A 26,380-nucleotide genomic window follows, 5' to 3' on the forward strand; every position below is an offset into this window, starting at 1 on the left:
AACACCTTACACTGATGCAAGCAATGTTCATCACAATATCTCAAGCCTGATCATTATACAGTAATAAATGTAGTCAATAGATATAATAGACATAATTTGATAAGTTTTGCTTTACTTAAATACTAGTTAATTTCCTTAAATAAAACTTTTAAAAGTACATTTAAGATTTCATTTATTTGTTTAAGTAGCATTCCAAGCTGGACATTGTTGGATTAGGTATAGGGATAAGAGTAAAGGAAAGTAACTCATACTGCTTTTCAATATTAACCACATCTCAGAATAGTTACAGGCAATCATATGTAACTCTATTTGACAGGTTGAGAGAGGATCATGTTTGGAGATCAGCCTTAAAAAGTCCATGAGACCCTTTTCAACCCATAATTGGATATATTCCAGTGACATATTTCAGTTATTCGAAGTTATGTGGGAGGCTGAAGTTGGAATGATTACAGTTCCACAATAGCATAAGCTGAAAAAGCCCACAAGACTGTATCAAGATCTACAGTACATCATGTAGTAGATTCTATAAGCCTAAAGTTGTTAGACTGAAACTTAAGTGTTCCCTGAGCAAGAAATGAGGCCTTCACCTAAAATAACTAGTAAAAACAACAACAAGAAGACTAGAGGTGTGGTTGAGTAGTATTGTACCAGCTTACCCTTAGCAAAGCCTTGACCAAAATAAATTAATAAATAGATAAATAGATAGATAGGTAGATAGATAGATAGATAAATTTCTCCAACTATATAATATGAGTAACTTTGCCAATATATTTGTTTTTGTTTGTTTGTTTTTTGTTTTTGTTTTGTCAGTCGTGGGGCTTGAACTCTAGGCCTGCGTACTGTCCCTGAGCTCTTCAGCTCAAGGCTAGCATGCTACAACTTGAGCCACAGTGCCACTTCCAGCCTTTTTTTTTTTTTTTTTTTTTTTTTACTATTACGTGGTGCTGAGGAATTGAACCCAGGCCTCATGCATGGGAGGCAAGTGCTCTACCGCTGAGCCACCTTCTCAGCCCCTGCCAATATATTTGAATTGATTGTACTTCCCTATTTTAATAGTGCATTGCTCAACATAAGAGATGTCAGGATTCCCTAAAGTTCTCAGAGGACACAAACATTTCAGTAACCATTCTTCTTAGTAAATGTAAAACAGAAAGTTGAAATTCTTTGTAACATGGAAAATATTTCTGTGTTTTCTGTTTTTGGTAATCAATGTTGTTTCTCTAGTACTTTCCAGAGAATGAATATATCACAAAATCTTAGAAGACTAACATTTTATCTCATTCATTTCAAAGGATTAGGCAAATTTGGTCATTACAGAATGCTTCAAGTATGTACTGAAGAACACAGATAATCAAATAAAAGTTATTTGACAATAAATGCAGTATTAAGTGTCCTTCTCAATGTGTGCTGTGAAGTTCTTATTTCAGTATTCAACATCATTTGTCTTCATATTACAAACAACAAATTTGCCAAGTTTAGGATTTTACCAGCTAGCCTTCTAATGTGTATCACCATCCTTTGTGTCTCTCAACAGGACATATTTGATGAATCTAGACCTGAATTCCTCCAAATTATAGAATTTCTAGTCCATATATTTCAAGTACTAACAATGGATTTTTTTTTATAAAACATTATGTATAATCATTAAATGAAGTCAATCATCCTTTTGTAAATGGTAACTGTTAAGGACAGAACAATGTTCTCTAAAATTCATCTGTTGAAGTTGTTGCACATGGTACTCAGAATGTGATTATACTTCAATTCTAAGGCTTTAAAAATATAAATAAGTTAAATAAATTAAATAAGGAAATTAAGAGGGAAAATCAAGAAGGAATTTAAGAAGGAAAACAGTGTAAAGATAGAGGGAGAAAATGGGTATTTATAAGTCAAGGAGAGTGGCCTTTATATAGAAACCAACTTTGTTAAAACTTACCCTCTAGAACCGTAAGAATATAGCATTGTTGTTTACAATGTCCAGTCTGTGGTATCTGGTAACAGGAACCCTACAAAACCAGTGTGGTGATTTTGATAGGTGTTCCAGAGAAACCCAGGGTAGATCCAAAGGTAAATTATTACCATGGTCAGAAACCTAGCTTCAACCTCCTCCAATTGCCAGAGCATTGGTTAAGTGAATCTTTCTGAGTTCAATTTCTTATGTGCAAACTAAAAATGGTAGCTATAGGATACTCATCTGGCTCTAAAGATGACACATAATAATGCAAAAAAAGCATACGAACGTGGAAAACAAAAATTTAATGGAATATTAATGTTTTTATATCTATTTGACCTACTCAAGTCATCAAGATGACAATGCAAAATAAAATTGTTAATTTTTTTTATCATATTATGTTGGTATTGATCTAAGTAGAAATTTATGGCTAGGAATTCTTAAGAGTTTTCTTCTTACAAAAATCATACCTCATCTGTGTTAGCCTCTTTAGCATCCTTTGGCTCTTGATTTGCCTTTCAGTGTCAAGGAGTCCTTTAAAACTTTTCTTACCAAAGTGGAGGTAGGGGCTAGAGAGGGAAGGTGGACTTCAGCCCAGCTATGACTGGAATGTATTGATTCAATGGTAGGATCAACATCCTAAGCCTAAGGCTTAAGGGATTAAGTCAAGACCCATTAGTCAAACCAGGAGAGTAGCCAACTATTCAGAATGGTCTTTGTCAAAAAACTATAAAACACACTTATCTTTCTTTCTTTAAAAGATTAAGAAACTCAGATCCGGTTTGAGTTTCAGTAATCTCTTTTACTGTTACTTTAAAGATTAGGAATAAAAAGATTAAGAATAAAAAGCTTCCTAATCTCAAACAATATTAAAAGGGCAATCTGATAGTCAGTTTTCCATCAGTGTGTCAAACACCTGAGAAAATCAGCTTAAGGGAAAAAGATTGGTTTTGGCGAATGGATTCATTTGGCTCTCGTAAGGGTTCACCTCATGGCAGACAGGAAGCAAAAAAGCAACATGGAGGAATTCTAGGAGGAGGTGTGAGTTTCAAGGATTTAACAGAATGTTATAACTTTATCAGTGGATTAATTTGATGAAATGATAGCCATCATGATCCAATAACTTCTCCAAAGCCTACCAGACAGCAGCCACAGCTTTAATACATGGGCCTTTTAGACATTTCAAGCCATAAAAGGCCCCAAATAATTTTCTGATCAATATTTACATTTTGGTTAGGCTTCTCTGAAAATGTGTACATTTTGATAATACACAAGTGGTCTTTCTTCCAGAAGCTATACATTAGTTAAGACCACTCAATTTTCAGTGATATAATAGCATACATTCAATCATAACAATAACGTATAAAAGTCCATTCTTTTATTTGTATGAATCCTACTGTACCATATGTAAGGAAATAGAAAGACTTGGACATTATAAGAAATATAATAAAACAATTATTTTAAGCCAGACCCACAAAAATATGGGCAGCATGGTTTCCCTCATTTGTGCTACCTAAACATACCAGGAAGTAAACAAAGGGTAACAAATAAATTAACAGAAGTATAAATATAGACTCTTTGGAGAGTGCAAATCTTATAGCTCTTTAAAAAGACTAAGTCCGGGTTGGGAAGGTGGCTCAGTGGTAGAGCACTTGCCTTGCATGCATGAAGCCCTGGGTTCGATTCCTCAGCACAACATAAGCAAAAAGGAAGAAAAAAAGACTAAGTCTAAGCCCAACAAAATAAGTACCAGGAAACAGGAACTTGCAAGAGGAGAGGTAGGTAGAAGAAAAGCACAGAAGGGAGGAGACTGTATACTGGGAGAACAACAAAGGAAGGAATAGCAATTCTCCACAAGAAATGTGCTCATTAACTTACTCATGTAATTGTATCCCCTCTGTACAGCATCTTTACAATACAATAAAATTTTAAAAAAGGAATTCATTGTGTATACCACTGGATTGAGAAATGTAAGGGAAGGGTTGGGTCAATGTGGGATGAAAAGGTTTAAGAGGTAGCACAGATCAAGGTGCATTGTATATTGGAAAATAGCAAGTCCTTTGTACTTAACTATAATAAAAATATCAAAAAATTAATTAAAACATGAAAATTTTATTCCCTAAAAATGTCACAAAATGTTCTATCAAGTTCCTGTCCTCATATAGCACTCCCTCTCTTTCTCTCTCTGACTTTCGACAATCAATTGAATTTAAGAACATGATGGGGCTGGGAAGGTGGCTCAGTGGTAGAGTGCTTGTCTTGCATGCAGGAGGCCCTGGGTTCGATTCCTCAGCACCACATAAGCAAAAAGAAAAAAGCCGTAAGTGGCGCTGTGGCTCAAGAGATAGAGTGCTAGCCTTGAGCTGAAGAGCTGAGGGACAGCACCCAGGCCCAGAGTTCAGGCCCCACCACCAGACCAAAAAACAAAACAAAACAAGAACATGATACGTATTAGAATATTTACTAGCAATACATTTAAACATAAAAAACCTTACTAGATATAAATGTCTGTATTTTATTAAAATAAACTTTCATATGATTACACATCATTTATATTAATAAGATTTTTTATTGTGAAAATATTGTACAGAGGGGTTACAATTACATGAGCAAGGTAATGAGTACATTTTATCAAACACTGTTGCCTCCTCCTTTGTTTCCCCTTACCATCCGTGCTCCCCCCACCACACCAAAGTTGTAAAGTTCGTTTTTCAACATAACATCTTGTACATCTTATTGTTGCAATGGGTCTACCTGTATCCCTATTTAAACAATTGGTTTTTTCCCTTCTCCTCCCCAAATTATACCAACATCAAATACAGTGAAAACAGGGGTTTTCAGTGGGGGAGAGGCATACAAAGCAACAAAGAAATCATCTTTTTTTTATTATGAAAATACTGTACAGAGGGGTTACAATTACATGTGCAAGATAATGAGTACATTTCTTATCAAGCATTGTAGCCTCCTCCTTTGTTTCCCCTTCCCATCCCTTCCCATCCTCTCCCCGCCCCCCATCCTCCCCACTCCACCCCCACACCCTCCACCCCTTCACCCCTCCCCCCGTACCAAAGTTGTAAAGTTCATTTTCCACATAACCTTGTACATCTCATTGTTGCAATGGGTCCACCTGTATCCCTATTTAAACGATTTGTTTTTCTCCTTCCCCTCCACAAATTATAACAACATCAAATACAGTGAAAGCAGGGGTTATACTGTGGGGGAGGGACATACAAAGCAACAAAGAAATAATCTTATAAATGTGTTAGAAACAATCGCATGAAAGAAAAAAATTTGAATACATATCTTAGGGTTCATTTCCCTAACATCACTTTATCTGACCTTTACTGCTTGACTCAGACATATACTAGATATTACAAATAAGGGAAACCATGGGACCTATGTTTCTTTGGGCCTGGCTTACTTCACTTAATATAATTTTTTCCAAGCCTTTCCATTTCCTAACAAATGGGGCAATGTCATTCTTTCTGATGGAGGCATAGAATTCCATTGTGTATATATACCACATTTTCTTGATCCATTCATCTACTGAGGGGCATCTGGGTTGGTTCCATATCTTAGCTATGGTAAATAATGCTGCAATAAACATAGTTGTGCTGGTAGCTTTAGTGTGGTCTTGTTTGTAAACATTAGGGTAAATGCCCACATGTGGGATTGCTGGGTCATAGGGGAGCTCTATGTGGAGTCTTTTGAGGAGCCTCCATGCTGCTTGCTGGTTGCACAAGTTTACACTCCCACCAACAATGAAGTAAGGTTCCCTTCTGTCCACATCCCCTCCAGCATCTGTTGTTATTAGAGTTCTTGATTTTAGCCATTGTAACTGGAGTGAGGTGGTATCTCAATGTTGTTTTGATTTGCATTTCTTTTATGGCTAGAGAGGCTAAGCATTTCTTCATGTGTCTATTGGCCATCTTCTTTCCTCTTCAGAGAAGTTTCTCTTTAAGTCTTTAGCCCGTTTATTTATTGGGCAGTTGTTTCTTTGAAGATTTGTTGTTGGGGGATTTAATTTTTTGAGTTCCAGGTCTATTTTAAATATGAGACCCTTGTCTGTTGTATGGCTAGTGAAGATCTTCTCCCAATCCGTGGGCTTTCTATTGATCTTGCTAGCTATGTCCTTTGCCATGCAGAAGCTCTGCAATTTCATGCAATCCTATTTGGCCAACCTTTCTTTGATTTGTTGTGTTTCTGGGTCTCTAGTAAGAAAATTTTGGTGTGTGCCTTCAAGACCTAGGGTTTCTCCTATTCCATCCTGTAATGTTTTCAGAGTGTCTGCTTTGACTCCTAGGTCTTTGATCCATTTGGAGTTGATTCTTTTTTTTTTTTTTTTTGCCAGTCATGGGGCCTGAGCTCTGGGCCTGGGCGCTGTCCCTCAGCTCTTCAGCTCAAGGCTAGCACTCTACCACTTGAGCCACAGCGCCACTTCTGGCTTTTTCTGCTTATGTGGTGCTGAGGAATCGAACCCAGAGCCTCATGCATGCAAGGCAAGCACTTTACCACTGAGCCACCTTCCCAGCCCTGGAGTTGATTCTGGTGCAGGGTGATATATAAGGATCTAGCTTTAGTTAGAAATCATCTTATAAATATGTTAGAAACAATAGCAAGAAAGAAAAACCATTTGAGTCCTTATCTTGGGATTCATTTAGCCTAACATCAACTTATCTGATGTTTCTGCTTGTCTCAGACATATACTAGTTATTGCAAGTTATATTCTTTTTTAAAGCTTTTATTATAAAGGTGATATATAGAGGGGTTACAGTTACATGAGTAAGGTAATTAGAGTTTTTTGAAAAATATTACAGTCTCCCTCATTTTCTCCTACTTTCCTCTCCCCACAAGTTTTTTTTTTGTTGTTTGTTTGTTTTTGTCAGTCATGGGGCCTGAACTCTGGGCCTGGGCACTGTCTCTCAGCTCTTCAGCTCAAGGATAGCACTTGAGCCACAGCACCACTTCCAGCTTTTTCTGCTTATATGGTGCTAAGGAATTGAACCCAGGGCTTCATGCATGCAAGGCAAGCACTCTACCACTGAGCCACCTTCCCAGCCCTCCACCTACAAGTTGTAAAGTTCATTTTCAACATGGTGTCTAATATCACTTTTACAATGGTCCACCCTTTGTCCCACAATTTCTGTGATCCTCTTTCCTTCTGCCAAATCAGATAAACTTATATACAAGACAATGGATATAGAAATCAAAAACCAAAGGGGGAAAAAAGAAAGGAAAAATAACTGCAAACACTACACCAAAAACAAACAAACAAAAATCTCTTGTTTCCATTTCTTGGAGTTTGTTTCTCTTGTTTTATTTTGATATTTTAGTTCTCTGAAATAGAAATAGAAATTATCATAAATGTGTGACCTATATCACATTGTTTCAATGTTGATCTTGGTTTCAGATACAAGTAAAATATCACTTTTGTGTTACATTGTTTACCTATAAAAATCCTTCCATTATCATGAGTAGTCTTCCTTCAGCTTTTCATTGCTTTTCAATTTCATTCATGTGTTTATTGAACAAATGAGAATTGTTATATAAAAAATGTTGGGACCCAATTTTAATGGCTTTTAACTTTTATATGGATTAAAGACAAATTTGAGACTTTTTACATGCATCAGTTCACTACTACAAAATTTCTATTTGGTGTGACTATGTACAAGTGTTTGCAGATGACTTTTCACCTTTTTTGTCAACATTTTACATCAAATATTTATTGATCAAGTGTTTTGCTCAATATATATGTACATATAACTTTAAAATATATAAAATACAAAATATGAAATATTAATATGAGTGAGCAAATTAGTGCTGTACTTGAGTATAAATGTGTGGGTTTATCTGCTATCCAAATGAATACATATAATCAACTATGAAGTAGTTATGTCCTACAAAATGAATAAAAAGGATGAAGAATAATGTCAAGATTTACTATATCTTAATAAGGACCATACATCTCTTTCAATGACTAAGAATTTTCATTATTCTGGACTCCTAGTCCAAATTTACTTCAGTTATAGTAAAAGACCAGTGGGGTATAGTTTTACATTCCATTGCTTAAATTGAAGGAAGCAAATACATTAAAAAAAAAAAGAAATGCAAATCAAAACAACATTGAGATTCTAATTCACTCCAGTTAGAATGGCTATAATCAATAAATTTAATGATAACAGATGCTGGAGGGGCCAAAAGGAAATGCTACTGCACTGTTGGTGGTAGTGTAAACTTGTTCAACCACTTTGGAAAGCTGTATGGAGATTCCTCAAAAGACTACACATACAGCTCCCCTCTGATCCAGCAATCCCACTTCTGGGCAATCACAAACAAAGTCGTAATAAAGTAACCAGCAAACACACTTTTAAAATAAAACGTGTATTAAACAAAGTAAACCAGATCCAAAAAAACCCACAATTTGCATTGTTTCCCTCATTGTTGTAACTAGAATATGCCTATAAATCCTCAAGTAAACACACTAGATAGTAAAAGACACTTGGACATGATAAATTGTACAGGACCCTAGGCATTTACATGGTGAGACCAAAGGAAGGATATTCTTGGGAGAGGATCACAAAGGTTCAATAGCTATGTGCATTGGATCTATAAAATTCTGTTTATCGAAATGAATAGAAATGGAATCTAAAGATTTTATGTTTTTTTTCCTCCTTGTCTTTTTCTCCTTATTCACTCTTTTTGATTGATTTCTATATCTTTTGTATTTAATAGACTCTGATTCTCTAGTGTATTTGAACAATGTAATTGCAACTAGATCTATTTGGGAGGTTAAGAGAAAGATGGTCATTTTGCTTGTCATTTTGTTCTTTTCAACAATAATTTTTTTCTTTACAGTTTCTGGTAGGTATTTAAGTAGTTATGGCAAATATGAATATCTAAAATTAAATTACAAATGATTTTAGCAACTCAAAATATGATTCTATTTTTCTTTCCTCGGGAGCTATAAGTACTTGTGGTTATTTTAAAGAATGAGCTATATTTTTAAATAGTAAAGCTTTAGTTCTACAATTTACTCATAATTGCATTCAGATTGTTCAAAAATCTAATCAGCATAATTTAAGTTCATATTTTTAAAAAAAGTACTACTGTGTTCTTAAAGGTCAGAGGCTGAGTTTAGTATATTAAATAGACCATTGTGTGCAGGACAAGCCCCTGATGAAAGGCCATAATAAAACATTATGCTTGGCTGAACACATTTACTAATCTAACCATCTCTCCACAATAGCATTTCTAAAGAACAAGAGGTAGAGCCTTACCATCTCAATCCTTTTTATCTGAGCCAAATGTTATGATCATTTGTCCTGAACCTTTGGCACCTTAGTTTTTATATATTTAAGCAATCAAAAATTATCTTAATGTTTCCTAAACCATTTTAATGATTAAAGCTCCTTTGTCCAATATTTGAATTTTTCAGGGCCAGTATTTGCTTATTAGGTTGGCCTTTTAACATGAAATGATGTCCTTGATATTAAGAGTCTCTGTTAATTTTATCAGAGGATAAATAAGTCTGGCCATTGTTGAAGATTTTGTATATAAGCAGTAAATGCACCATTACAAAAATAAGCATCTAGAGAAACATTTTCCTGTTTCTGAAGAGCCTGTAAGTAAGCTTTGTGATGAACAAAATTTTGAATTCTTAGATTCATGTTTTCTTTCTTTAACCAACTGTTGCATTTTAAAGGCCAAGATATTGGTACATAATTTTGTCTGTAAATATACCTATCTGCTGTACAGTTTTATTTCTCTAGAATTTGATTTTTTTGTTTCTTTTTGTATATACTTGAAATTCTTCATTGTTGGCTGACAAATATGATTATTAATGTAATGAGTGCATACTTTCTTATTTTCCCTTTGGAGAAACAATAGCCACAGCTCCATTTTGTCATGCATTGTGATATGGATAATTCAATAGTATTCAAACCAATTGAGATTTAATTAACTTTTACTAGTAACATTTGTGTGTGTTTCTGTGTGTGTGTGTGTGTGTGTGTGTGTGTGTGTGTGTGTGTGTGTGTGTGTGTGTGAGAGAGAGAGAGAGAGAGAGCTTGCTGATCCTGCTGGGCTCTATCCCTGAGCTTTTTGCTCAAGACTAGTGTACTACTACTTGAGTCACATCCCCATTTCCAGCCTTTTAGGGGTTAATTGGAGGTAAGTGTCTCATGAACTTTTGAGCCCAGGCTGCCTTCAATGAGTGATCCTCAGATCTCAACCTCCTGAGAGCTAGGAGCCACCAGAACCCAGCTACTGATAATATTTTTAAGGCTGGGCTTGGTGTTTTTGGTCTGTAATCCCAGCTTTCAAGTAGGCAGAGGCAAGAGGAGGACTATATTCTTGAAAGAAAACTATAAATGTTAGTACTAGACAACCTAGTTTCAAATAAAGGTTGTATGCTTTGTATATAGTTATTAGGCCTGCCTTTGCTCATCTTCGAAGTTTGGAATATGATGTCATCTACTAAGTAGAATTGTTGCAAGAATTAAATGAGATGATAGTAGTAATATCTATGTTCATTGTTACTCGATATTCACTACTCTGTTAAAAGCTTAATCATAATGAATACTGGTAATATCTTGTAGAATTACTGTTATTGTATAGAAAAGGAAGCTATTTCAGTAAGATTAGTAAGAACTCACTTGCATGTCTCACATGCTGTGTACACTACCCAACATACAGTGATCCTCTGAGAATATTTGCTCCTGCTATTATACTAGAACTTATAATCAGGTATTTTAGGAATTTACCCTGTCCAGAACCTATCTGAGCCCATGTTATTGACTTTATTTATTGGGGTCTCCCATAAATCACACCATAGTTTAAGTACCCTCACTTTTCAATGACAAATTACTTATGAAAATTGTATAGAATAAAAAAATTGCAAGTTCCTGGAAATTCTGATCAAGGCTTTCCAGCTGGAACTCTGATGATTCATCTTTATATATAACTTGTCCTTTCCTAAAATTTCACTACAAAGACAAGGTTTAATAAAACATAATTTTGTAAAGACACTGCTAATTCTAATTAATCAACCAAAACTTTAACACAGATTATCAGATGTAGACTTTAAGAGTTGTAGGCTGGTTTTAGTATAAGTCAGGATCTATATTAAATGTTCTATAAGATTTATAGATAAATGATTTTGAAATATCACTGGCAAATAAAAACATAATCCTCTTCAAAGAGTCTCAATGATATTTAATGATATAAATCTTACAAATTCTTCACTCTACAATTAAATTTTTCTATATGAGATCTCTAAATATTATTCCTAAAATTCAAGAGTTTCTTAATAAGTAATTATTGAATGATTTAGGCACATAGAAAAATGATTTAAAACCACAATTCAACAGGGCACCATTGCCTTACATGTAATTCTGGCTGAGATCCAGAGAATAACAGTTGTAAGGCAGTTTAAGGAGAAAAGAAAGAAAAAAGCAGGCAGGCAGGCAGGCAGGCAGGCAGGAAGGAAGGAAGGACGGACGGACGGACGGACGGAAGGAAGGAAGGAAGGAAGGAAGGAAGGAAGGAAGGAAGGAAGGAAGGAAGGAAAGAAGGAAAGGAAGCAAGCAGCACAAAGCAAGGCTAGAGGCATGGCATAAATGGTAGAACTTCAGTTGAACAAACAAGATGAACAAGTAAGAAGCGTTGACTTTAAACCCCAGTTTAAAATAAAACAGCATTCCTTCAATAGTTGGAGACTTTGAAAGCTTTACATCTTAAGATTCTCAAATGTAGAGTTGGTGGTTACAACACAAAAGTATCTTTAGATTTAGAGTTTAGTATAACATATACCCACACAGAAAGCAAGGGACTATTATAATCACAGTATGAGTCCTATGGAAAGGAAATTTTATAAATAGGAATTTTAATGAAAATGTGAAAAATCTTAAGAACTAGAACCTTCTTGCCTTTTATGAAGAGATTAGATCTAATAGAGATTATTAGTTAGGTTATTTTAAAACCAAAAATTTTAATTCATGTTATGACATGCATATTATTATCGCTGATATATATTGCTTTTCTCCTGAATTAACTTACACCCGAGCAACAATTTTGAAGGGCTGGTTTTGTAAAAGGCTGGCCACTTAAATACTAGCATTACTTCAGTTTACTTGAGAATATTATTATTGAAGATATGGCCTTCTATTTCTCACATACAAAATATGAAAAGATTGAATTTGAAAAAAATTCCTTAGATCTCTTTCAAATGATTTTGATTTTCTCTGTTTTATTATTGAACCCTTAGTAAATAAATGTATCAGATCATGCACTATATTGCTGATTTATCATCTTCTAGGCTTTTATAAGTAATTGTAATCAAATAATATCCCAAAAGGAAATTAGAAGAGAAACCACTTTCTCAAAATTAGGTTCACATGTTACTCTAGATATGGTAGCATTTTGATAAAGTAATGACAACCTTTAAATCCATATAATGACTTCAAATCAATAAATCTTGATGAAGCAGCTTTTTAAAATGGTATTTTAAAAATTTGTGATAGGGTTAAATAGACCTTATATTGAGGTTGCATCTAGAGAAATCAAAGGCCCATGTGATCTTCACTTCCCCTTTAGACTGTCAAAATCAATAAACAAAGATACCAACCTAAGAAATAAGAATGTGAAGGGTTACCTGACAGTGTTTTTGCAGATTATGTTTTCTTTGATAAGATTTGAAACCCCACAGAGAAATGCTCTTAAACAAAAGGAATCAAGCAGTGAAAATATGCTAAATATTAAGGTAAGCATGCAGATAGCTGTTGGTCTCAGCGTGCACAATGCCCAACATAATGGAATCAAGTTCAGGCATTTCTCTACATACAGTTAAAATTTCCACAAAATATAAGTATCAGGAAAATGCAGTATGTTAACCATGGCATGTATTCTTTTTGTTTGTTTCAGGCCAGTCCAAAATGTGGCTACTTCTAACGGTGACAAGTTTGATATCTGTAGTTGGAACTACACATGGTTTCTTGGGTAAAATAGCCCCTGAAAACCCAGAAGCATATATGAATATTGTAAGTTACTCTGTAAAACTCAGACAGGACTGTGATGTAGAACCATGGTGGGTTTAAAGTTCAAAGTGACCAATTAAAACTCCGTGTGCTGGTGGCTCACGCCTGTAATCTTAGCTACCCAGGGGTTGAGATCTGAAGATTGTGGTTCAAAGCCCATCTAGGAAGGAAAGTCCATGAGACTCTTATCACCAGTTAACCAGCAGAAAACCAGAAATGGTGCTGTAGTTCAAAGTGGTAGAGTGCTATACTTGAGCCAAAAGAGCTCAAAGACAGAGCTCAGGCCCTGAGTTCAAGCCCTACAACCGGTAAAAAAAATAATACTTAACTGTATTTGCTCACTAAATACATTCTAAAAGTCAACAAAGAAGTTGGCGCTATTGGCTCACACCTGTGATCCTAGCTAATCAGCTATTCGTGATCTGAGGATCATGGTTTGAAGCCAAGGAAGTCAGTGAGATTCTTAACTCTACTTAGCCACCAAACAGTTGGTAGTTGAGATGTGACTCAACTGATAGGGTGCAACTGAGAAAAAAGCTTAGGGGCAGCACCCAGGCGCTGAATTCAAGCTCCAGGACTGGCATACATGTACACTCACACACAAAGTGAATAAATGGCTTGAAGCTGGGTGCTGGTGGTAAACGCCTCTAGTCCTAGCTACCTAGGAAGCTGAAATCTGAGGATCATGTTTCAAGGAAGCCCATGCAGAAATGTCGGTGAGACTGTTAGCTCCAATTAACTACCAGAAAAAGCCAGAAGTGGTGCTGTGGCTCAAGTGGTGGAGTGCTAGCCTTAAGCTGAAAAGCTGAGGGACAGAGCCAATGCCCAGAGTTCAAGTCCCACACGGACAAAAAACCAAACCAAAACAATGAAGGGCTTGATATGTAGCATTTAGGCAACAGAGTCTAATTCTTTATGGGAGGCATATGTTTGTGCTCTAACAACTGTAACCTATTGGGCCTTTTTGTGGCTAGAATTTATTTTTGCACTGGTATACAAGCTCACCGTGGGTGAGTATCATAAACCATGCCCACCAGGTTAGTATGTTTTGAGACATCTCTTAGCAGTGCCATCTTTAAGGTCCTAAATGAGCATTAACTTCATAGAGTTGATGGTTCATACAAGACAAAGAAAACTTCAGGGAAAATAACATAAAACAGTAAAGATAAAACGTTTTCAGAATTTTGAGGATCCAGTAGAAGCAAAAGCAGGGCTGGTTCCTTCTATGTCATGACAAGTAAGAAGTAGTTAAGTAGGTCTCCCAGGGGAACCAATAGGCTATGATGAAGAACAATTCAGTAAGTGCTATTCTGCAGGGGACCGAACAGTAACAGCCTGATAGCAAAAGTCAATACGCAGCTGAAAAAACTTTTTAATAAAATAGCTAAAAATCAAAATGTACATAAAAACAATTCCTTTGTAAAAATAACATGACTAAAATTTGTCACTTGGGACTTACCTCATCAGAGTCAGATGATTTCCTTCTGGGGATATCCAAGTGAAAATTATGATGTTGTGACTGAAGATGGTTATATCCTCGGCATCTACAGAATTCCTTATGGGAAGAAAAATGCAGAGAATAAAGGTATAACTTCATCCCTCTTCCCTTTATTACTGCTACGTCTCTCCCATGCTTCTTTCTTTCATTCATTCCAAAGAATTGGATACCTCTTGCTCATTCTGAAAAATGTAACAAAGTCATAGTTCTAGTCTACAAGGAGATCACATCATATTAGTGAGAGAGAGCAATAAAACATATAATGATAATAAAATTTGATAAACTAAGTGATTATTATTTAAAGGCCATTAAACTGGAGATCATGATAAAGGCACCAATCTTTGCTAAAGAACATTGCTTTTGCACACAGCAACTGTGCTAAGATTCAGTGGGTCAAAAAAGTTAGCCAAGTGTTACAAAAGGGGAAATCAAGGAGACATCTGAGACACATTTCTGAAAGAGAGGAAGCTCAATTTCTGCTAGCACTAATTAAATTATTTTTATCATTTTCTAATTGTACAAAAATTATGAAGTATGAAAAGAATAAAAAGTTTAGATAACTACTTATAATTTTATCATTCAGAGTCCATCTATGTTAACATAATGCTGAATTTATTTAAATACAATTTAATAGCTTTATTGGCATATAGTTGACATACAGTAAACTGGACATCTTTAAAGTATATAGTTTCAGTAACTTTTGGCACCTGAGAAGGCAATCAGCTGAGAACAGAGAACTAAGATAAGATTGTCAAATATATTCAACTTCATCATGCAAATGTATTTAATTCTATTTATATGTGTATCTTAGTATAAACAATAGGCTTATGACTTTTAAACAATAAGCTTATGACTTTTTAAAATAATTTTATTTTTTAGGAAAGAGACCTGTGGTGTTTTTACAGCATGGTTTGCTCGCATCAGCCACAAACTGGATTGCAAATCTGCCCAACAACAGCCTGGCCTTCATCCTGGCAGATGCTGGTTATGATGTGTGGCTGGGAAATAGCAGAGGAAACACATGGTCCCGGAGAAATTTGTACTTCTCACCAGACACAGTTGAATTCTGGGCTTTCAGGTAAAAACAGACATAATAGGCCCTTGTAGCTCTTGCCTTTAATTCTAGCTACTTAGGAGACTGAAATTAGGAGAATCATGGTTTCAGTCCAGCTCAGGCAAAAAGTTTACAAGATGTCTTTTCAATGGAGAGAGAAGCATAATTGTTCATCCCTGTCATACTGACCACTTAAAAAGCATGAAGCAGGTGAATTGCAGTCCAAGTTACCTCTTCATCACCAGCAGGAAGCAAGACTCTACCTAAAAAATTGATCTGTTAAAAAAAGTGATGGAAGCCGGGCGCTGGCGGCTCACGCCTGTAATCCTAGCTACTCAGGAGGCTGAGATCTGAGGATCGCAGTTCAAAGCCAGCCCGGGCAGGAGAGACCGGGCAGGAGAGACCGTGAGACTCCTATCTCCAATAAACCACCAGAAAACCGGAAGTGGTGCTGTAGCTCAAGTGGTAGAGCACTCGCCTTGAGCTGAAGAGCTGAGGACAGTGCCCAGGCCCAGAGTTCAAGCCCCACGACCGACAAAAAAAGTGATGGAGGCCTGATTTAGTGGTAAAGTACCTGCATAAGGAACACCAGGCTCTGAGTTTAAACCCTAGCACTGCAAATAAGTATAAATATGTTTGGAGGCTTTAAAAAATATTAGAGGGTATTCTAATCCCTTCTTGAAGTCTTCCATACACCTCATTGTAAGAGTAGGTTGGTAGGTTGTTTTTGTTGTTGTTATTGTTTAAATACTTTCTGTGATCTCAGTAACCATGATATAGGGGTATTTTTTTTCCAATTGGAATGAACAATTGGCGGATGCAAAGAAACAGATTGTCCCTAAAAAGTTCCAAAGACAGCATCCATGAGTTCAAAAAAAATGTTAAAACATGGCAGAGCAGTTACCATCACCATGAAAAATGAACTTTACAACTTTGGCGAAAGGCAGGGCTGAAGTGGGGAGGGATGGGAAGGGGAAACAAAGGAGGAGGTAACAATGCTTGATAAGAAATGTACTCATTACCTTGCCCATGTAATTGTAACCCCTCTGTACCGTATTTTCACAATAAAAGAAATGCAAAAAAAAAATCCACACAGCATGGAGAGCTTAGCAAAGGTTTCTTAGCACCCATTTTCTTGTGCCTGGAGGTAGAGAAAAGAGGAGAATTTGAACACTGCCTGCTGGAACTGAGGCAAACCAGCTGTCTTGAGTGGTTGGAGAAAGAAGGAGAGGCATAAAAGGAGACAATGTACTGACAAAAACAGCTCCAGCCAGGCTGTAGGGCTGAGGAAAAAAGGCCATGGAGATGATTCAAAGACTTTGAGGAGCCACTGATAAGAGTTAAACTGGGAGGAAGGAAGTTCATATTCATAAGGTAATTCTGGTGTACTTTTGGAGAATAAAGCAGAGAGGGATAGAACTCATCATAGAGGGCACCAAAACACAGAATGCAAATGTCCACTTTAGCTGGCATTCCATTTGAGGGATGGAAATAATTCCCACTTAGATACCATCTTGTTTGGGTTAGGCTGCAGCTGTAATGCATCATTCTGAAATGATGTCAGTGGTTTACAAGGATCCACCTCCAAGGTCACTTGCCAGTCACTTAGAGTTTATAAGCCACAATGTTCAGATAACCCAGTTTTCTATTTCTCAAATAGAAAGGGTCTTATCTATGAGTATGCTTGAATCTCTGAAACCACAGCAAAAAAAATTATAATAGTACATTCAGTTTTACTTTTTATTTCTTACAGCTTTGATGAAATGGCAAAATATGACCTTCCTGCTACAATAGACTTTATTGTTCAGAAAACTGGTCAGGAGAAAATTCACTATGTTGGACATTCTCAGGGCACCACCATTGGTAAGCAAAGATGCTGAGAGCAGGCAGGTTATAGCTGCATTATCATATAAAATGCTTCACATTCATTACAAAACCTAGTGCCTATGACATCCCAGTGATAAAGAGACAATTGTTGCAGATGGGTGAACAAAGCAAGGGAATAAGGAATTTATGGAAGGTATCATGGACTTATTACAGGGAGGGTGAATAAGGTGGCCCCAATATCCCTTGAGAATAGTTGACTATGCAGTCAGCACCTTACAAATTCTGAAATGAAATAGTCTGCTTAATTAACCAATCTTATGATGCAGGACATCTGGCATGTCCATAAATAGAAGATGTCACTGCTCCAGTAACATAGGCAACATCAACTCAAAACTCCTTTGTTACACCAGGCACCAGTGGCTCACAACTGTAATCCTAACTACTCAGGAGGCTGAGATCTGAGGATCGTGGTTCAAAGCCAGCCAGGTTAGGAATGTCTGTGAGACTCTTATCTGCAATTAACCACTAGAAATCTGGATGTGGTGATGTGGCTTAAGTGGTAGAGTGCTAGCCTTGAGCTGAAGAGCTCAGAGACAGCACCCAGGTCCAGAGTTCAAGCCCCACAACTAACCCCCCCCCCAAATCCTCTGTTTTAAAGTGGGGACATTTTCAAGTTTACTAAAAGTTAATCCCCCAACCTGTACAAAGTATCAGCATTTGTTGAGTGAAAACTATCAATCCTTGAAGAATATGAGCTGTATACTTATTGCATTAAAGCTCAATGCAACAGTTCCCTTAGGATCTATTGAAATGAACAAATTGGCTTGTCCCGACTCCAACTAACCCCAACAACTATCTTTTGTTTTATGTGAATGTTGAACATTTCAGTTCTTTTTCTTATAGTGGATGGTATTAAATTGCCATCACCATGATTATGAATATCTGAGCTAGCACAAGTATCCATTTCATAGCTTGTCACAGATACCACCTTTAGTAAGTCCCAGATAATACTGTATTCATAACAACAAAACAACACACTCCATTTTTTCTCTGTTTCATGTTCTTGTCCAGGTTTTATTGCCTTTTCTACCATTCCCTCCGTGGCTAAAAGAATCAAAACCTTTTATGCATTAGCTCCTGTTGCCACTGTGAAGTATACAACAAGCCTTTTAAAAAAACTTTCATTTGTTCCTACATTTCTCTTCAAGGTATGTCATTCTCTTTTGAGCTCTTCAGTTCTAGGTGAGCCCTCTGCCACTTGAGACACAGTACTACTTCCTGTAATTCTCTTTTATTAATTGAATCTGAGGTGTCCAATTGCCCATGGATTTCAAATGTGATGGAAAAAGAACAAAAAAACCCATACTGGACAAATACATCTATAATCTATCTCCAAAACTGTAACTGTACATGTGTATATTACTTCTTTCATAGTACTGAGGTGTAAATAGTCATTAGCTTGTGAGATCAACATTTATTTCTTTGCTCTTGATTACATTTCTGTTGACTACCAATGACTATGATTATTATTTTTTTTTAATTTTTTTATTGTGAAAATACCACACAGAGAGGTTACAATTACATGGGCAAGGTAATGAGTACATTTCTTACCAAGCATTGTTGCTTCTTCCTTTGACTACGATTATTTTTGCTTCTTCATAGATACTTTAGTGGGCAAACACTGTGACACATGTAAGTCAAGGCTACAATTCTGCTATTAAAGCAAGGAATGAAGGCAAAATAGCTACCTAGATAATTGACATGATTTTTTAATTCTATGATGGAAAAGGCTGAAAAAATATCTAAGCACTATTATTATAAATATTTTAACGCAGCTAGGCATCTCTATAAGTTTTTATTTAGGCTTTATAATAACAATAAGGAAGTGATTAAAAAGAAAATATTATTCTTAGGCCTTCCTTGAGTCAGAAATTTGGGTCAGGATGTTTAATATAGTTCTAATGAGCCTAAAATGCTGATTTACTTCATGTTTTCCTAAGGAGGAAAAATGGAGGGAAGAAAAAATACCTCTTCTTCCAAATAATTAGGATAGATTTCTAAAGTTTTTTTTTTTTCTGAAAGCATAGCTCAGAATCATTGTTTCCTCTCCTAATTGTTTTACAATTTACTGCTGAAAACGCACATGTTGAATGTCATGTTGTTTCATGACTCTATTCCATAACTGATTGGAACTTACCTTGTCTTCTACTTCTACAAGCCAGGGCAATTCTTCATGCAATCAGTAATAAACACTTAATCTGGCTACCTTTGCATATAACAACTTCATTCTGGGAATTATGAGGAAAAACTTGGAAATCCCCCAAAATGCTGTTAGTCTAATCACATCTGCAAGGTTCAATAATGAGTCTTTTGTGCATCTTGATTGCTGCAATGCTCTAAAAATGCTTTCATTTTTCAGATTATATTTGGCAACAAAATGTTCCTCCCACACAACTTCTTTTATCAATTTCTTGGTACTGAAGTATGTTCCCGAGAGATGATGGATCTCCTTTGTAGCAATGCCTTGTTCATCATGTGTGGGTTTGACAGCAAGAACTTTAACACGGTTTGTATGCAACACCTTTGATTATTGTTTCATCAGCACTTAGGAAAGGAACTGTACAAGAACTAGGAATTGTTTCAGAATTCATAAGAAATCATAAGTCATTAGTCTATTCCAATTTTGTCTCCTACTCATTTGCTTGTTTGGTTTTGTTGTTGTTGTTCATGGTGGTCCTGGGGCTTGAACTCAGTGTCTGGGTGCTGTCCTTGAGCTTTTTAAAATCAAGACTAGTGCTCTACCACTTTGATATTTTCAAGATAAAAATCTCACCAACTTTCTTGTCCAGGCTGGCTTTGAAATGCAATCTTCCTGAGTAGCTAGGATTACAGGCACGAATTACTAATGCCCAGCTCCTGCTCACTTTTATTAACAAAATTGTCCTTAAAGTAAATAGCATGCAGAAATAATGAAAGCAAACTCAGGACTCATCCATTACCACCTAAATACTTGGCATTACTTAGTTTTTCCTGTGGTGGAAGGGACTAAACCATATACTTGGGCAGACTTGTATACAGGAAAAATGTCTAGTCTAGGCATTGAATAAGTGTATGTATTTTGAATACTTTAGTTTTCCCATATATTTTGTAAATATATTTTAGAGAAAATTCTAAAATGACACACTTCTATTCTCCCAGTAAAAGCTGCTCTGAAAACTTGACCTGAATCAGAAAACTCAGATGTTGTGTGTTTTATTGAAGCTGAGATATATCTAACTATGCAAATGAATATGTGTTGGATTTCTAGAGTCGCATGGATGTGTATCTAGGACATAATCCAGCAGGAACTTCTGTTCAAGATATCCTCCACTGGGCCCAGGTAAAATCACTTCATTACTGTTAAAACTTAGTTTACATTTGACCTAATGCACATTCTTAAAACGTTCTGCTCCTGGTAAGTAATTTTTCTGACACATGGCTACCATATGGAAATAAGTACCAATCCATGTAAATAAAAATCTTATGAGAATAAATACTTTGGTACAAAAGAAATTATTTTATTTTTATAACTTGGTATGTAGTAAGAGTTATATTAAACACAATTGAACTTGGATTTTTTTTGGCATTCCCAGGGCTTGAACACAGGGCCTAGGCATTGTCTCTGAGCTTCTTTTTGCTCAAGATTAGTGCTCTACCACATGAGCTACAGTGCTGCTTCTGGGTTTTTCTGAGTAGTTTATTGGGGATAAGCATCTCATAGAGTTTCCTACCTGGGGAAAACTGTGATCCTTAGATCTCAGCGTCCTGAGTAGCTAGGATTACAGGTATAAGTCATCAGTATCCAGCTTACACTTGGATTTCTATAAATACCTTGTGTAGGCAATTGGTAATTTTTTGGAATCTGAAAAATAATTTGATAACTGAAATTACTAGTTATCACATTGAAATGGAGAACAAGAAACTGGGAATGTTTAAATTTTATTTTTCACATGGCAACAATACATTGATTACCCTTCTGTCTTTTTTAAAATTTCTCTCCATTAGGCTGGTAGGTCTGGAAAATTTCAAGCTTTTGACTGGGGAAGCCCATATCTGAATACGTTACACTATAATCAGGTGAGTACCTTAACGTTGCTAGCCCTCACATTTCTTAATGCAAAGATATCAAAGGTGAAACAAATCCATGTATTTGTTTCTCAAAGGAATGTTGATACATCCTGTACTCCTACATAGCTATGCCCTTATGCTCCAGTGGCTGCATTTATTCCACCTACTCTTAAAGCAGGACGCCCCCAGATGTGAAATTTCCCAGAGTTTCACATCCCCATTGTCCTTGCACAGAGTGCACCTTGACTGGGACATGGAGATGGAATCATCATTCTAGCCATGCGTGAAATAGAGCTGAAGGCTCTGGTTGTCTCAAATGATAAGTTGTCCTTTCTTGATAGCTGGAGGAATACATTGAAAGGAACTCATTTTCTTACAGAAGAAAAAGACAATGTGCTGGCAGGTCAAAACTGGAAATATTTCTCAACAGTCAGGAATCTTGTGTTCCAGGCAGCCACACTGAGAAAAGCTTACATTTGTTGTAATACAAAGAAATTCAATCTTGAAATCTATGGTTTCACTTGGCAGTAAAAATATGAGCAATAATTTCTGTATTTCTCTACCCAGGATTTAGTAGGTTGTTACTTGGCATAAACTTAACTTGGCATAAACTCGCCTTCCAAGACAATAACAAATCAGATTGCCCTTTAACTAACTGAACTAGTGACATTTAAGAGCCACTGCTAGCTCCTAGGAAAGGGACAGTGGGGTACAAATAAAGGAAAGATTTATAACTGTATAAGACTATGTAACTATCTATGATACTATATATAGTCTCTACAATATTCTCTTATCTCCTATATAAGATAAAATTACTATAACAAGTGGATTCTTTTGAAAATTAGTATGCTTGAAAATGTGATCTGAAATAAAACTAACAAAATTCTTTCCAGATGGAGGGAAAATTTCCAGGTCATTTGCTTGCATCTCTTCCTGTTTTATGAAACTCCTCACTATCTCCAGGGTAATGCTGGCTTTGTAGAAATAGAAACTGCCAATAGCATACCTTTCCTCAGGCTTAAAGAAATGCTTAATAAATTCATGTACACACTGAAAGAAAGAATGTGCAGCTCTTAAACAGAACTATGTAAAGATTTATACACTAAAAACACTGAAAAGTCAATACAACGTCAAAAATAAATGACTTGGCATTCTGAATATATACTTCAGAGTTGGTAGAAACAAGCTACACAGAATTGAATCAAATCCCCTACTTTAAGCTTGAGCTGAGGTCTAAGTTTTTAGTTGGTAACAATTGTTGCTCAAAGCCATGCTGTTCTGATCGGCATTACCCACTTACCAGTGCAGGATATCAGGCTCTTATCTTAGGTATGTTGAGTCAGTCATTTCAGCCCAATTGCCAAGTGATTTCTAATCTCATTGGCAGAGTTTGAAAAGCACTTTTCTCTCTGTTCTCTATGGATAATGTTGACATTCTCAGAGCAATCATTGTTAGAACTTACTTATAAAAAATACATTAGTTAATAGTATACTATCTACCCAAAGAGTCGTTATTGGATTTAAAGAGTGTGTTGTGTAAATTCTGGTTCTTTCTCTTGTGTTTTATAGGACACACCTCCTTACTACAATGTGTCTGCCATGAGTGTGCCAACTGCAGTATGGAATGGAGGCCAGGATTTGTTAGCTGACCCCCGAGATGTTGAAATGTTACTTCCTAAAATTTCCAATCTCATTTACCACAAGGAGATTCTTCCTTATAATCACTTGGACTTTATCTGGGCTATGAATGCACCTCAGGAAGTTTACAATGAGATTGTTTCTATGCTAGCAGAAGATGATAAATAGTTCTGGATTTTAGGGATTAGCCACCTAATATTTTCCAAAGTTATTTCTTCTCTCCTATGTAGTTTTCTGCACTGTGTAAAACAATACTTCTTTCTGTAATTTTGACTTTTAGAAATATATTGGCATCAGCAAACTTCCATTTGTCATTTTAAATTCTTTTTAATTTAAAGAAATCCAAGTTTTCACTCAGAAATTGTTCTAGAAACACAAAAATCAGTCTCCAGGATGTGAAACTTCACTGGATCTTTTGAAAATTCTCTTCTAACACAAAGTTTATTTAGTACCATCCATGGTAGGAAAAGACAGCCTTGGGATTGAATACTGACTCTTTTTATGTGTACTTGATCCTGAGTACATTTCTTTCAATTTACATTGTCAATTGCTACTGCCCGGGAGCCCAGTCACCTGTTCTGCATGGGGCAAATGTCACTTACTCTTTTGTTGTTCAACACATCAGAAAGCCAACTGGGCTATAGAATAAATGGAGCTTAAGTTGGGAAACAATAAATAACTACACTTTTGATCCAGAAATTGGGAAGTAAACATTCTGATCTAGTATGTCCCTCTCTCTTTTCTAAACCAATCTCAACAAATTGCATTTTTGCATGTTCATACAGATACCCAAAATATTTTGACTATATCCATTCTGTTTTGGAAAAACCAATTCAGTAAAATTCCTCTCTTCATTCTCCTAACATCATCTCCTTCTCTGTTACATTAGTACCATAAGACTTTCCCATTCAACTTTATACATGAAAGCCAAAATATCTTAGCCTCAGGGTTGCTATTGCATTTTTTTTGTCCTGCATTGCTAACTAGCTTTTATTTGGTCACATTCCTACTCATTGTTGAGGATTGTTCATATTCACAAAGTCAAATTCAAAATCTCTGTTCTTTTTTTCCTTTTTAATTATTTATTTGTTATTAATAAAAGTGATGTACAGAAGGGTTACAATTATGTAAGTCAGGTTATGCGTACATTTCTTTTTGAACTTTGTCACCTCTTCCCTCATTTTCTTCCCTCCAGTTTTTTTCCCCTCCTGGTCCTGCTCCCTCACAAATTCTATAGTTCATTTTCAACTTAGTGTCTAGTGAGTAGCACTGCTGCAATTGTTCACCCTTCCTCCCACGATTTCTATGCTCCCCTTTACTCTTCCCCAAACAATAAACTTACACACATTCACGACAAAGGGTACATGAATCAAAAACAGCAACAAGGGAGAAAAAAGCAAAATAACAAAAAAGTCTCATTTCCGTTTCTTGAAGTTCATTTTGGTAAACATATTTTATATGGTCATTTTTATGGGCCAAATCCAACATCATCTAATACTACTAGTTTTTCATGTAATCAGCAGAGAAGTGAATTCCAAAATTAGATTAGTTTATTCCTGAGTTCCTTTTTGAAAAATGTTCTGTTATGATATAAGTATTTAATATTAATATCCTTATGTTTTAAAGAACTTGTTTCCATTCCTGAATTGCCACCTGTGGCATCTATCACATGAGCAAGGTATGCCTCTGTGTGGGATGGGAGGGTTTTTCTTCTTGCACTTATTGGATTACTCAGAGGCCCATCCCAATATTTCCTGTCATTAACACCATCTCCAAATGAGCTAACTCATGAACAATTAGGGACTTTTTCTAGAATCTACATTAGATTTTATGAATAGATGTGATGAAATCATAGGAACATTTCCATCCTGAGAAGATGGGTGTTTGCTAGAGGGAAGAATAATGGTTCTGCAAAAAATGAACCAATATAACATCATTCTGATTTGCTCCCTGGGAAAATCTCATTTAAAATTACCTCTTGAACTCTAGTTGGCAATGGCCTAAAATATAGTTTCTATAGTTGAAAGCCAAATTCAATACATAAGTCAGGTAGGAAAATAGGCTAGGAACCAAGCTATTGATTTAGATAATTATTTTCAATCTAAAGTGATGAAGATTATTAAAAAGTTTAAAAAATCTACTAGCAGAGTTAAAACTTACTCCTAATAAAGATTTATTATTAAAATATCTTAAAACACTGATTTATCTTAAAGTCTTGGCTAGTTTTGGCTTGACACTCGTGATTCACACCTGTAATTCTAGCTGTTTGGGAGGCTGAGACTTGGAGGATCATGATTTGAAAGCAGTCTGGGTAAAAAAAAACTCTGTAAGACTAGAGGCCCTGATTTTTTTTCTTTTAAAAGTCTTGGCTAGTTTATGTAGAAGACATTGTAGATTTTTTTCTCACTACTTTTCCCTTGATATTTGTTTTTATTGTAAGTCTGTGCAAGTTTGTGTAATAGAACATAAATAAGAGTGTAGGGGTTGGTACTTATGGAATTCGAACTCAGGATGTTACACTTGGCAGGTAAATATTCTATTACTGAAACCACACCTTCAAAAGAAGAGATTTTAAACAAAGCTCAGTCTCAGCTAGCTTCCAATTAATGACTAATTATATCAATTTAGGATTAGTTCCTTTCCTGTCTCAAAATTTGAGACTGTTTTATCTTGACTCTTTCTGCTATGAGTAATATTTCACTGTAAGATCAGAAAAATCTATCCATTTTTTCTCATGATAGCTTTTAACATTTACCATTTTCTCTGCTAGTGTGATATAACTTTATTATATATTAAGTAACATTCTATTTTCTCCTGTCTTAATATATATGAAACATTTCACTTGAGCCACAGCACCACTTCCAACCTTTTCTGTTTATGTGGTGCTGAGGAATCGAACCCAGGGCCTCATGCATGCAAGGCAAGCACTCTACCACTGAGCCACCTTCACAGTCCCTAAAATCTTTTAAAAATATGGTTGGGTAAAGTTACTTGTTACTCTTCTTTAAACTAATATTCTTAGATGGTTTCACTATGCTGTTCTTTTATAATAATTATTTTTCAAGAATTTTGCAAAAAACTCACCAAAATTTTTATTGAAATTGCATTAAACTTCAATAATTCTGAAAGAACTGAACAATTTTTGAGAACTAAATTCCAGTTAAGACATAAAATGACTCATAAAAGCAGAAATTTTATTCTAGTATCTATTCTTAACAAATGCCACTATTAACAGACACCTTTTAAAAATATTTTTTATTGTAAAGGTACTGTAT

At 35.8% G+C, this 26,380-nt stretch overlaps 1 protein-coding gene across 3 annotated transcripts in view; it reads left to right on the forward strand.

The window, feature by feature from the left end:
• Positions 1-23,406, forward strand: part of Lipf (lipase F, gastric type) — a 40,001-nt gene extending 16,595 nt beyond the window's left edge. Inside the window, exons 1-10 of one of the 3 annotated variants that reach the window (XM_070021138.1) lie at positions 9,357-9,569; positions 12,869-12,984; positions 14,449-14,566; positions 15,359-15,557; positions 17,287-17,396; positions 18,432-18,568; positions 19,780-19,926; positions 20,668-20,739; positions 21,405-21,476; positions 23,037-23,406. In XM_070021138.1, coding sequence (XP_069877239.1) covers positions 12,880-12,984; positions 14,449-14,566; positions 15,359-15,557; positions 17,287-17,396; positions 18,432-18,568; positions 19,780-19,926; positions 20,668-20,739; positions 21,405-21,476; positions 23,037-23,273 — 1,197 coding nt within the window. In that variant the 5' untranslated portion in view covers positions 9,357-9,569; positions 12,869-12,879 and the 3' untranslated portion in view covers positions 23,274-23,406. Of the gene's footprint in view, positions 1-9,356; positions 9,570-10,034; positions 10,118-12,868; positions 12,985-14,448; positions 14,567-15,358; positions 15,558-17,286; positions 17,397-18,431; positions 18,569-19,779; positions 19,927-20,667; positions 20,740-21,404; positions 21,477-23,036 lie in introns of those variants that run through there. The other 2 variants (XM_070021140.1, XM_070021139.1) reach the window with 2 other exon arrangements.
• Positions 23,407-26,380: the final 2,974 nt, after the last annotated feature.

Source organism: Dipodomys merriami, unplaced genomic scaffold (genome assembly GCF_024711535.1).
Source record: "Dipodomys merriami isolate MVZ:Mamm:240054 unplaced genomic scaffold, mDipMer1.0.p SCAF_14, whole genome shotgun sequence".
In the NCBI taxonomy this organism is placed as follows: domain Eukaryota; kingdom Metazoa; phylum Chordata; class Mammalia; order Rodentia; family Heteromyidae; genus Dipodomys; species Dipodomys merriami.